Source organism: Scyliorhinus torazame, chromosome 15, assembly GCF_047496885.1.
Source record: "Scyliorhinus torazame isolate Kashiwa2021f chromosome 15, sScyTor2.1, whole genome shotgun sequence".
NCBI lineage: Eukaryota > Metazoa > Chordata > Chondrichthyes > Carcharhiniformes > Scyliorhinidae > Scyliorhinus > Scyliorhinus torazame.
The window spans coordinates 15,836,356-15,850,473 of NC_092721.1; the positions used below are offsets into that span (position 1 = coordinate 15,836,356).

At 45.8% G+C, this 14,118-nt stretch overlaps 1 protein-coding gene across 8 annotated transcripts in view; it reads right to left on the reverse strand.

Annotated features, from left to right (window-relative positions):
- The window catches only part of LOC140391534 (protocadherin-9), an 864,147-nt gene that overhangs the window by 329,956 nt on the left and 520,073 nt on the right, over positions 1-14,118 (reverse strand). For 4 of the 8 annotated variants that reach the window (XM_072476116.1, XM_072476114.1, XM_072476113.1 and 1 more), the window contains one exon: positions 12,560-12,604. The exons of the other annotated variants lie outside the window; for them this stretch is intronic. In XM_072476116.1, coding sequence (XP_072332217.1) covers positions 12,560-12,604 — 45 coding nt within the window. The remainder of the gene's footprint in view (positions 1-12,559; positions 12,605-14,118) is intronic. 8 annotated transcript variants of the gene reach the window in all.

Genomic DNA, 14,118 nt, shown 5'->3' on the forward strand with positions numbered 1-14,118 from the left:
GTATATGTTGGAGTATGTGCGTGTGGTATATGTCGGTGTGTGTATGTGGTATATGTTGGTGTGTGTGTGTATGTGTGGTATATGAAGCTGTGTGTATGTGTGGTATATGTTGGTGTGTGTGTATGTGTGGTATATGTTGGTGTGTGTATGTGTGGTATATGTTGGTGTGTGTATGTGTGGTATATGTTGGTGTGTGTGTATATGTTGGAGTATGTGTGTGTGGTATATGTCGGTGTGTGTATGTGGTATATGTTGGTGTGTGTGTGTATGTGTGGTATATGTCGGTGTGTGTATGTGTGGTATATGTTGGTGTGTGTGTATATGTTGGAGTATGTGTGTGTGTGTGGTCTGTGAATGGTGCAACAATCTTCAAAGTGAACTTCTGATTTAGAGGTATTCATCTGGCAATTAAGTCATACTAATTGTTGATGCAAGAGACCTTTTGAAACATTAATTATTAAAGGATAACATTAATTGGTTTATTTTTAATTAACCTCTTAGCAGTAAGTAAACATTTCAGTCGGCCACGTCTACAATAGCAACTCAAGATGGTCATCTTTGGTGGGCTTATCCCTCTTCAAGAAGCAGTTCAGATCTCACTGCTTCTATTTTTACCAGCCTCACAATTCTCTTGTAAATTTGCTTATTTATTTCTGCATCTATTTATTTGTTTTGTCCTGGTGTATTCAGGCCGAGCACATCCTATGATTTAGTAATCATGACCACTGCAATCATCTTTTCAGACGGGGGTACTGGCAGTGATTCGGGTGCTGCCATTCGCACCTTCCCTGTATGCATCTCATTCCACCCCATCACAGAATTCATTTCCCCTCTCCTCCCCGCCTCTCTCTGCAATCATACCTTGCTTAAAACCGGAAATGTTCATCCTGCCGTTGTGGGTGCTGATGCTGAACGTAGGTAGCATTTTCTGTTTGTGTTCACTGACAGCTGATGAAGCACTCTCAGTGTCACTGCACTGGATTCCACACCCTATACACTGGCATCCCCAGCTCTCGATGGCTCACACCTTCTGGGGACCACCGGTCTCCACAGAAAATCTGGGCAACCCTCAGCTGCTTGAGGACAGGCCGGGGCAAGGTGTGGCTACTTGCTCCCCATAAGTGAAACATGAGGAAAGGCTCAAATTGTGACTATTCTGCCCCTGACCGTACTCACAGCTCGTTGACAGATACATGGATAAGTTCTCAAATCCCTCCATGGACTCATGTACTTTTTTCCAGCTCCACCCCCTAGAATTTCTTATTGCCAGTTGGTATCATTTGAGGAAACTAACTCAAAAGGCTAGATGGAGTGGAAATGTAAAGGTTCTGATTACATACTGTGTCAGGAGATTGCAGGGAAAAGGAATTCCTGGGAGATGTCTGATACTTTAAACAGAGCCTTTTTGTGCCTTAATCTGAGCTCACTGCCTGAATTCCCAACATCACTGAAGTAAAGCAGACTGCTGTCCATTGAAGCTTCTCAAAGGACGGCACGGTGGCACAGTGGTTAGCACTGCTGTCTCACAGTGCCAAGGGACCCGGGTTCAATTCCAGCCTTGGGTGACTGCCTGTGTGGAGTTTGCACGTTCTCCCTTAGACTGCATGAGTTTCCTCCCGGTGCTCCGGTTTCCTTCCACAGTCCACAGTTGTGCAGGTTAGGTGGATTGGTCGCGTTAAATTGCCCCTTAGTGTCCAGGGATGTGCAGGTTAGGTGGGGTTACAGAGATGAGCTGGGGGAGTGGGCCTCGGTAGGGTGCTCTTCCCGAGGGTCAGTGCAGACTCGATGGGCTGAATGGTTTCCTTCTGCACTGTACGAATTCTATTCTAAACGGGGAATCTCTCCGACAGTCATTGTCATCTTCAAGCATAAACAGAGCGTCCGTCACAAATTTAATTAGTGCAGTCTATGCGGTTAAGCTGGACACATCCCATTTACAATGTCCGCTGCTGCTCCTGACTTATTGCATCACCCCGTGCAGATAATTTATCACACAGTTACTCATTATTGCAGGGGATGTTTGGGGTGCTGCAATGTCCTTCCCCGTCCCCAGCACTAACTGTTCATTTCTTCCGAGATTTTTAGAAGGGTTGACTTTTTTTGTGGATTATGGTAAATTAAAAAGAAACAGAGCATATCATGCTCTTGCGGAAGCACATGACCTGCAGGTATATCAATTAGTGGATGTGCACAGTGACTAATCACAGGTAGCTGGTGTTGATCACTGGGGAGAGAGGAAGAGGAGAAGGGGGATGTAGGGGAAACGATGAAGGGATCTCATTGACCACTGGGTTTGAATATTGCTTGGAATATTTTACAAGTCATCACAGCCGGAAAGACAACAGGATTCGTGGCCATCTCTCTTTGTAAACCCATTTTCCCCAAACCACAAGTTCCCACAGCTATAGTGAGTCTGTCAGCTAACTTTTAAATGGATAGCTGAAAGATTGTTCGTCTATACTGTGTCAGGAGATTGCAGGGAAAAGGAATTCCTGGGAGATGTCTGATACTTTAAACAGAGTCTTTTTGTGCCTTAATCTGAAGGGGCAGCTCGGTAGCATTGTGGATAGCACAATTGCTTCACAGCTCCAGGGTCCCCGGTTCGATTCCGGCTTGACTCACTGTCTGTGCAGAGTCTGCACATCCTCCCCGTGTGTTCGTGGGTTTCCTCCGGGTGCTCCGGTTTCCTCCCACAGTCCAAAGATGTGCAGGTTAGGTGGATTGGCCACGCTAAATTGCCCTTAGTGTCCAAAATTGCCCTTACTGTTGGGTGGGCTTACTGGGTTATGGGGATAGGGTGGAGGTGTTGACCTTGGTTAGGGTGCTCTTTCCAAGAGCCGGTGCAGACTCGATGGGCCGAATGGCCTCCTTCTGCACTGTAAACCCTATGATACAAATAATTTTGGCTTGAAAATGGTGAAGGAGTTTTCAAGGGCCATTCATGAGACAATCAAAATATCAACATAGAATGGCATGGTGCAAAAAACAGGCCTTTTGGCCTAACTGGTCTGGGCTGGCCTTTATTCTCCAAATGAACATCCTGCAGTGGTTTCAGCCAGGGGCGGCATTTATGCCATTCCTAGTTTTCAGTAGCATTGAGATGGTGTCAAAGCCGGAAATTGCCTTATTGTACTAACAGGATTTTCCATTCACGTGCATCTTCAAAATATTGTACAGAATATTGGGAAGTGAATTGGACTGAAGGTCTTGGCTGTGCAATGGATTCTGGGCCATTCCCGTTTGACATGGGCTCAGGGAATCAAACTGGCAATAAGATAGTGTGGGGGCAGATAGCTGTGGCACAGAGGGCCATGATGATTTACGCAAGATATCAGTGTCAGAGGCTCCAAGGGAGCAAGACACAGAACACACCTGAATCCGTAGAGCAATGTATCTACCATGAGGTCTTGGCCGTAAATAGTTCTAATTAAATAGTTTAAGAAAAGCTATACCTCCAATTCACTCAAAGCAAGTGAAAGCTCGTCAAAACACTCATTTCTCTCATCTTGATGAACGGAACTTCCCATCTAATTTTAGAAATTTATGATAAGATTGATAGTTAACCAAATATTGGGTCATAATCTGGGTGATGTAAAAACTGTTTGTACTAAGTCAGTGTTGCTTAAATTAAACCGCTGCCTGTTATTTTGTGATCATAGCTTTTAGTTTATCTGAGTTCACTGAAATTTAATATTTTAAGCATTTGCTTTTCTTTCTGTGAGGAGAAAACCTTCTATTTCTTCCCAATTCCCATTAGCGTCCCCTCTGCTGGTGCTTGGGACAGGGTGAACAATCAGTGTCCAGCTAGGAGTTCTGATGCTTGACATGAAAGGGCAGCCCAGGGCCAGGTCTCCGTGAGGTCTACTCTGCTCTCTGCGAGAAGGTCTCTTGACATCACTTGGCACCTGCACGGACCAGTGTTGACAAAAGCGCAACAAAACATTGGGTTCACCAATTGTCCAGGTTATGGCACCACTATCAGTGGCTTTCACTCTCAGCATCACACTGCCAACATGCATTGTGACATAGAACACTGGGGGCGGGATTCTCCGGGTCGGAGAATAGCCGGCGGGCCGCGTGAATCGTGCCATGCCGCCCTGACGCTGGCACGCAATTCTCCGCAGAGCCGGCGTAGTTGGCGCAGCACCGGTCGCGGGCCACTCTACATGGCCGGCTCGCCGATTCTCCGACCCACATGGGCCGGGCGGCTGTAAGAAAGGAGCCGAGTCCCGCCAGCGCCGTTCTAACCTGCTCTAGGCCGGCGGGACCTCGGCTTGTAAGGGTCGGGTGACGGCCTTTGCGGGGAAAGGGGGGGTCTGACCTCAGGGGGGAGGCCTCCGATGTGGCCTGGCCCACGATCGGGGTCCACTGATCGGCGGGCAGGCTTCTGTGGCTGGGGGCCTCCTTTCCTACGCGCCGACCCCTGTAGTCCTGCGCCATGTTGCGTCGGGGCCGGCGCATTGAAGGAGGCTACTGCACATGCGCGCGTTGGCGCCGGTGCCACTCCGCTTGTCCTCGTTGGCGCCGGCACAACTGCGCATGCGCGGATCCCACGGCGCACAGTTCGTGATGGGAGCTGCAGGCTGGAGCGGTGCGAACCACTCCAGCGCCGTGCTGGCCCCCTGTAGGGGCCAGAATTAGTGGTGGGAGCGGCCGTTCCGACGGCGTGGACACTCTGCCGTGGGATGGGGGAATCCCGCCCAATGGATGCTCTTTGGCACAGAAATCGAGTAACTCTTGTCATGTGAGTGTCCCTTTAAGAAAGGGTTTGTTTGACCACGCAGCTTGTAGCCCGGCTTCAGTGATGTCATTTGTGGGTGGAGCTGGGCTGTGGCTGTCAGGTGAGAGGAGGTTTAGTGTTTTGGTTTCATTTTCGGTTTGGACTGCAGAAAAAGAAGCAGTGTTGGAAAGCACTGTGTTAAACTGCAGGACGTTTTCCTGTTTTCTCTGTTTTAGTTTAAAGCTGTTCCTGTGAACTGAAACCACATTGGGTGTGACAAACTGTCTTGGTAACTTTAAAGATAGAGTTGCTTTCTGGAAGGAGTTTTGAATCTGCTGAGTTGGAAACTGGATCAGAATCTCAGGGAGGGGACCAGTCCCATTCAAGTGAGATTACAGTGTGCTGGGCCATGCCCTTGAAAGGGATTTTAGTTTATTAGATTTTGTATTGAATTGGAACAGCTAAGGGGGGATTCATTAAGAGTCATATACATATATTACTGTAGCTGTTGTGTGTTTTTCATGTTTGCAATTGATAACCATTTCTTGATAATCATTTTATATATGTTAACTACATTCTTATAATAAACCTTGTTTGGATTAAAGTGTCTAAGGTGTCTGATGAGTCACACCCGAAGTGAAAGCTCTTGTGCTCATTCTAGCCAAATTCAACATAAAGGTTATGGGTCAGGTGAGCTTCATAATACACTTTGTAGTTTCTAAGCATTGACCCATAACATGCTCTATACTATACAGATAATTGGAAGACAAACGACTGCAGGTCCATACTTGGATTGTATTGGCATAAGCTGGAACCCCAGGCAAAAATCGTGCAGGTTCAGCAAGAGCTGAATTTTCATGGTGGTCAGGAAACCATCACAGTCACTTGGCCTTCAAATGGGCCCAACACTTGTGCCAGCAGCAAATACCTGTGTCTGTTTTCCTTGTCGGCAACGGCCAAGTCTACTTGTCATTTTAGATGTTACAGCAAATACACAAACTTTGGTTTGACATTGTGGTCAGGAGACATGGTGATAATTCTACTCAATTGAAGAGCGCAGCTTGGATCGGCTCTACTGCCAGATTCTCTCATTAAAAAGGGTGCAACAATGGAAAGATAGGAGCAATGAAGTCCAACTAGGTTTCTATGGCATCAGTGCTGGCTCATTGAATTCAGTAAGTTGATAAAACGTCGTGGGAGTTGACGGTGAGGAGGAAGAGGTGGTTGGAGTCTCACTTTGCAAATTCACTCGCAATTAATTTCAGACTTATTCAGATAGGGCATGGGCACTGCCTCAGAGAGGGTTAAAGCCAAAGTGCACACAAGGTGAGAATAGGCCTGGATTGCTGCACAGGCTAGAGCTGTTAATAATAATCTTAATTAGTGTCACAAGTAGGCTTACATCAACACTGCAATGAAGTTACTGTGAAAATCCCCTAGTCGCCACACTCCGGTGCCTGTTCCGGTACACAGAGGGAAAATTCGAAATGTCCAACTCACCTTACAAGCACGTCTTTCCGGACTTGTGGGAGGAAACCGGAGCGCCCAGAGGAAACTCATGCAGACACGGGGAGAACGTGCAGACTCTGCACAGACAGTGGCCCAAGCCGGGAACCGAACCCGGTTCCCTAGCGCCGTGAAGCAACAGTGCTAGCCACTGTGCCATCGTGCCATCCAGTTGCTGTGCTGGAAAAACATCCTGGAATGTTCAGCATGTTGGGAACATAGAAATCACATTCATTTGTTTTGTGGTGAAGGGGGAGGGGGGGGGGGGGGAGCAGGAAAGAGGGATGGAAATGGTTAATTTTTGATAAGCCAAAATTAGCAAATCCGTTCAAGCGAATCACTGAATTCAAAAACTGTTCCAGTTCAGTAATATATGGGAATAAAGAGGTGGGGAGGAGGAATGGAGGACTAAATGAATGATACATTATTGGGATTTTCAGATTTGAGTCCACCAATCACGCATTATTCAACACATCTTTTAATCTTGCAGTTTCAATAAAAGACTCGCGTTTCAAGCAAAACATTTCTTCAACTGGAACAAATTCACACGTTAACTCATTCAAAGCAGCTAAACAAAATAAAAAAGATCTGGGAACTGAATTTCAAATGCTTCCAAGCAGCAGGTCAAAAGAATTCCATTAAGATTATTAATGCAGCTAGCCCTCTGCTCAGCCCATATGAAAGACTTTGCCAAGCTGCAATCACAAATAAATGGAGTTACTCACTCACAGCAATTTTCATAAAGAAATATGAAAGTGATTATAAGACGCATGGGAATAGACTGCAGACAGGAAGCCAATACCTACTGAGCTCCTTACAGGAGAGAACAATAGTGAAAGGGAAATGGCTGTGTCTATTCGCACAGGATCATACAATCCCTCCAGTGCAGAAGGGGGCCTTTCGGCCAGCGGGTCTGCACCAACCCTCCGAAAGAAAACCCTACCTTGGCCCATATCCCCGCCCTCTCCCCGTGACCCCGTCTAACCTGCACACCTTTGGACACCGAGAGGCAATATTTTTTTAGCACGGTCAATCCACCTAATCTGCACATCGTTGGACACATCGACCTGCAAGGATTGTGCTTTAACCCCTTGTGGATTAATGTCACATCTTTACCCATTTTCTCGTCCAAATGAATATCACAAAATGTCTGTTCTTGTTCCCTACTTTTGACAGTGAAAGAAAGGTACTCTGGGTGGTTTCACTTTTATGTTTTTGATTTGCGAACTGCAGTTGGGTTTTACAGATTACGATTGTAACTCACCTGAGTTACCAGCTGCACTGACTGTGAATTAAAGGGACAATCCAGTTTAAAGAGCACACATAAAATTAGAGCCTGTTTCAGCACAGATGCAGATGCAGACCGTGCACTTGATCCATCAAATTGTGCCAATATTTCTCTTTGCATCAATCATCTGCTCTATTTCCATTCTGCTGCCCAGACTCTCACCCCCAAAGCTTTAATACTTCTTTCACAGAAAAGGTAGTGGAAATCTATGACAGGCTGTTGAAGCCGGTGGGAGGGGTGGGGAGGGGCATGGGTGTGTAGTTGCTATTGAGAATGTCGAAACTGAAACGGACAGATTTTTGTTACGACAAGGGTAGGTACTATGGGTTATGGAACCAAGGTGGGGTAAATGGAGTTAAGATAAAGGTCAGCTGTATCAGGTCCAAGAGGCAGAATGCCTCAATTTTAATCCTCATCCTTATTTTCAAATCCTTTCATGGTTGCACTCTTCCCTATCTCTGCAATCTCCTCCGGCCTGAGGTACCTATGCTTGTATAATTTTGGCCAGCATCCCCAATGTTAGTCACTCAGCCATTGGTGCTTGGGCCTTCAGTTGCCGAGGTCCTGCTCCTCTGCTTCATTTTCAACCTCGAAGACACTCCTTTGAACCTACCTCTTCGATTATTCTTTTGGTCACCGATCTTTACATCTTCTTAACTGGCTTAGTGGCACAATTTTCACCTTGGGGCATTTCATTCAAAACTGCTGTTTAAGCACAAGGCATTGTTGAATAGCCTAATCCTGTTCCTATTGTAGAATAAGTCTATTTGGCAAAGTAGGGGTTAATAAGTACCAGGCACGGTATGATGTAGAGCGTCACATGATAGTCGACTGTCTGAGCAAGAGAGTCTGGACAGCATGAAGATAGCACCCATGTAGGGCTGCACCTTGGATATGTATATAGGTCTGGGGCACCAATAAGCGATTTATGTTCACCCATACAAGATAAGCACAGATAAACACAGATGGCCATGTAAGTCATGCTCAAACCATTAAGCTACTCGTATGCGATGCAACTGCGCTGAAGCTGAGCATTTCCTTCCTCCAGAAGGTAGCAAAGATTTGGCAAATGTTGCTAGTACCCCAAAATCCCGACAACCTGTGTGTTCTTTAGAGGCATTTCCGCATGATTAAACCCTGAAATAGTGACTAGTAACAGGTTCTGAAAACATTGCATGTAAAGGAAGAAATATTCAGTGGCTTCTTGACATAATTTACTTGACATAATGACACATTTACTGGAACTGCTGATTTATGGTTGCTGGACATCACAGTGATAGCTGGAAGAGGCAGGGGACTGTGCTACAGAATGCACGGAAAATGTTTTTAGTCTCAAAGGTTCAGTGAAAGGAAAGTCCATGGCATTGTATTTTGAGTCAAACGGTTTGATGACATTACATTTTAAGGCACGGTATGCAACCAGAGAGCGTCCATTTCTCCGTATCTAACTGCAGGCGCTTCATTTCCTTAAAAACAGGGTACACGTGGCGTCACCATGACATTATAAAATAATTCATCGACCAGAGAATCAGCTGCTCAACAGCGTGTATAAGGGTCTATAAAAATATATATACATATATTTCAAGGGGCTTGGATTGCAAGGCTGTTGCCCACCCCTAATTGCGCTTTATACTGGATGGTTTGCTCGGCCAATTCAGAAGACAGTTAAGAGTCAACCACATTAAAGGCAGCACAGTGGCGCAGCGGTTAGCGCTGATGCCTAACGGCGCCAAGGACCCGGGTTCAATCCCAGCCCCAGGTCACTGTCCGTGTGGAGTTTGCACATTCTCCCCGTGTCTGTTTGAGTCTCACCCCCCACAACCCAAAGATGTGCAGTTTAGGTGGATTGGCCACATTAAATTGCCCCTTAATTGGAAAACAAAATAATTGGGTACTCAAAATTTGGTTAAAAATACAAGTTGCTATGGGGCTGCAATCACACATCGGCCAGGACAGGTAATGATGGCAGATTTACTTCCCGAAAGGTTACATTAGTGAACCAGATGGAACTGAAGATTATTTCATGGTCACCATTATTTAGACTAGCTTTCCAATCCAGATTTTATTGACTAAGTTCAAATTCCACCAGCTGCTGTGGTGGAATTTGCTCCAGTCTCTCTAGGACATTAGCCTGGGCCTCTGGATGGCTAACCCAGTGACATTATTACGGCCACACCTTCTTGGTTCCTCCTGCTGTCAGAGGGAGGAGGTCATGCCACAAATATTTTGTCACAGCGTAGGATCCAGGAATTGGTGCAGCCTGGCACTCCAACAAAGCGAAGGATAAAGGAGACTCATACCACTTTGCTTTGGAGTCAATTTGGACTTTCAAGTCTGAGATACTCTCAAATGCCATGCTCTATCGTTCCTCTAACATTGGGAAGCATGAACACAGTGTAACAGGACTCAGTGTAGAATTAATTCATTAATGTAGCAACCGCACCAGGAACAATGCATTTCCCAATCCTTCATGCGAGGATTTTTTTTTTTATTTGTTCATGTGACATGGGCATCGCAAGCTGTGCCAACATTTATTGCCCATCCCTAATTGCCCTTGAGGGGGCAGTTAACAGTCAACCACACTGTGGGTTTGGAGTCACATGTAGGCCAGACCAGGTACGGTAAAGATGGCAGATTTCCTTCCCTAAAGGACATTAGTGAACCAGATAGATTATTACGACAATCGACAATGGTTTCATGGTCATCATTAGACTTTTTGAATTCAAATTTCAGCATCTGCAGTGGTGGGATTTGAACCTGGGTCTCTGGATTACTAGGCCAGTGAAAATCCCACTACGCCACAGCCTCCCCATCTAGTCAGATGTATCTTTGGCGGTTTCACCAGATGGTCTCTTATCCCCAAACCCTTCCAGTCGAACAGCCTTTAATCCATCTCCAATATTATTAAACTAAAGTGTCAAAGAAAACTGAAAATAAAAGGATTTTTTTAATGTCTCATTGATTTTACTGTTCAAAGCAGTTCCGTGGAGATAAATCTTTAATGCCTGGGGACTCCAGGACTATCCTGGAGGGCTGTCAATCCTCCTCTAGTCCTGTACAATTTAAACAGAACAAAGCAGTAAATATATAATCCCAAATTAAACCGAGTTTCACAAGCCAGGTTTCAAGGGATGCATGGGGCTCAAACATGCCACAAGGCCCTATACAAATGTCAGCCTCAATGCCATAAACCTTTTGCAATGAATGATCCAACCAACGATTCAGAGTCTCATTCTCCTTTAATTGCCCTGGATTCAGGTACGAAGTACCTGTGGGTAAACGTCATTGTTCTTCCCTGTAGCAAACAAGCACCCAGCATAGACACCGGGATTAACATTGTCCGCCAAATAAAGCAATTTGCACAGCCATAAACGTTAACCCTCGGACTCAACCTGCGCGATCTTGATTGAAACTCAAAGGATAGTCCTGATTTCAACTTAACACAATCTCTGTGGAGCTATAAGCGATGATAGGAAGAGAAGCCATATATGTGAATGAAAGTATGACCACAGCAATCATATACTGATGTCCTCGGGTAATTTAACAAGGCTCCCTCGGGGCGCAGTGAATCAATTTTCAATCCGAAAGTAATGGGTTCGGAGGAAGTCAGTAGAAAATTAGTCAATTTTACTGTGGGAAGGAGCAAGCAAAAAGAAAAATCTAAAACCTTCACACTGGTTAGAAAGCATCTGCCAGCAAATACATCAGGCATCAGTAAAGATCGGTGGGTGAGCACAGTATCCTTTCAACTGATGGACTCGAGTTGGAACCGAGCCAATACTGATGGTGTAAAAGGTTCTTTTCTTTCCTTGCTGCCAGGTTTCGCAGTAAAATAAGCTTAGGCAGTTGTGAGACTGATTTTCGGGCACAAAGCCAAACTTAAAAAGTCAATTATAGTTCGTCATTTATTGGCATTAGGCAGGTAGACTCTCTCAGAGGCCACAAGGACAATTGGTGCAAAATCTGGGATCATTCAAAGAAAGTAAAGCTAGTGTTTATATCGCACCTTTCGCGCCTTCAGCACATCCCAAAACACTTTACAAGCCAATGAAACACTTTTTTCAAAAGTCACGAGGCAGCAGAGAAATCGGCAGCCAGCACGTTCCCACAAACAGCAATGTGACAAGAACAAGATGGTAAACATAAGCCAGGACACCTGGGGATAACTCCCCACCTTCTTCAAAATCTGGCCTTAAGACCTTTTCTGCCCACCTGAGAGGGTGGATGGAGGCCTCATTTTAATGACTCTTCTGAAAGGTGGCATTGTGTGTCACCCCAGATTTTGTGCCCCACCAATATGGGGCGGGGGTTAAACCACAATCTTCTGACCGAGCCAATCAGAGTGAATACAGTCGGGGTTCCTCCTCTGGGGTTAATGCTGAGGAAACTATACCCAAACAATATTATGATGCTGTCCTCGGCATCTGGTGAAGCCTGGATCTCACCTGGTAGAGTTTGTTGCTGACGCTCACTGCCACATTCAAAACACATCCCACTCCCCTTAATTGTTGTCCCTAAAAAATAACTGATCCCAATTTGGATGAATTCAACTCTCAGTCTTGCAACTCAATGCATGGTTAGCATGTTCAAATACCTACTTTTCAATTGCACCCCCACCGAAGCACACAAGAATCACCATGTCCAGCCAGATTTATCCCCGATACTCAAAATTCCTCAGGCAAACATACACAGAAGCAGGTAGAATGGACAATAAAGTGTATATCCCATGGAGCACTGAGAATGACGTCTTGCAAATCGCGTTAAACGACTGAGGAAGACACCGGGGAACAGAGTGAGCATTTGTAATACATGGGGCAGGGTAGGGGGAAGAGGTAAATGTGCCAGATCATTACTTACAAACCTGCATTGAAAACCATTTTAAAACTAGGAAATACGTTCTCTAACCCGAACCAGCACTTTGAGGATTTTTTAACATGGCAAGAGGCTTCTTTGGGTACTTATGAAGTGACGCAAAGCCTTTGAGATGGGCTCAGTTCATATTTCTCATATCAAAACAAATCATGCTACAAATATGTTACAGGTACCTGTAGAGACTCTGTACAAGTTATGAGGTGATGAAGACATGAACACTGCAAAACAGAAAACAGTTTCAATACCTTAAGAGTTTCACCACATGCAAGGGTCAAACAAGAAACACTGTTGGAGACTTTTCAATCCAGGAATTACTGACAGTGATGTTATCACATACTTAACGGCTGATACAAAGTTTGTCTCTTCATTATTTTAATGTTCACCTTAAACAATTAATTTTAAATGAGTTAACAACTCAATTAAAATAATAATGAGGGATTCAAAAGAAGCAATTTTAGTGTTGCTTATGATAACTTTAAGTGTTTAATCAATCAACAAAATTAAATTACCAAACAACTTTGCAAGAGAGCACGAGATGCATTTGATTAACGTATCCTGTTCCCAGTCCCCACTTTCAGGCCCCGCTTTGGGCAGCACGGTAGCATTGTGGATAGCACAATTGCTTCACAGCTCCGGGGTCCCAGGTTCGATTCCCGGCTTGGGTCACTGTCTGTGCGGAGTCTGCACGGTCTCCCCGTGTCTGCGTGGGTTTCCTCCGGGTGCTCCGGTTTCCTCCCACATTCCAAAGATGTGCGGGTTAGGTGGATTGGCCGTGATAAATTGCCCTTAGTGTCCAAAATTGCCCTTAATGTTGGGTGGGGTTACTGGGTTATGGGGATAGGGTGGAGGTGTGGACGTTAGGTAGGGTGCTCTTTCCAAGAGCTGGTGCAGACTCGATGGGCCGAATGGCCTCCTTCTGCTCTGTAAATTCTATGATTCTATGATTCACACCATCATCTAACAGCACCCATAGTTCTCAGATCTTTTTCTGTTTCCAGCCCGAAATCGGTTTCCAGAATCCCATTCCATCATTCTGGTGTGTTCCCGCACTGCCAAACCATGTTGATAGTGTGTTCGAGCGCATTGATGTCTCGCCCACAAAATTATTGCTTCAGTGGTGTACTGGGGATGTCAGATCATAGGACATGGCATCATGAGTAGGCCACACAGCCCTTCCAGCCGGCACCACTGTTCAATAAGATCATGGTCAATCTGATTGCATCTCAACTCCATTTTCCTGTCTGCCCCCCCCAAACCCTTTGCTTCCTTGTCCATCAAAAATCTGTTGAACTCAGCCTTGAATAAATTCAATGACCCAGCCTCCACTGCTTTCCGCGGAATAGAAATCCACAGACTAATGATTATCTGAGGGAAAGAAAGATCTTCTTCTCGCCATCTGAAAAGGGAGACACCTTGGGCTGGATTTTCTGTTTTGGAGACTAAGTCCTCACGCCGGCGTGGGAACGGTGGACTTTTACGGCAGAACAACTGGCGCAAAACGGCCACCGATTCCCCGTTTTGCTGGGGGCTAGCAGGGAGGCAGCGTACAGCTCGAGCTGCCGATACGGGTCCCCGCACTTCCGGTTCCGTGGCCGTGCAAGCGCATGGCGGCAGCCTGCAGCGGCCACGCCGTGCTTCATGGCGGACTCAGCTCGCTGACCTGGACCACAAATGAAGTGCCCCCCTTTGGCCGCTCGCGCGCCCGGGACCGCCCATCCACAGTGCCGCCAGC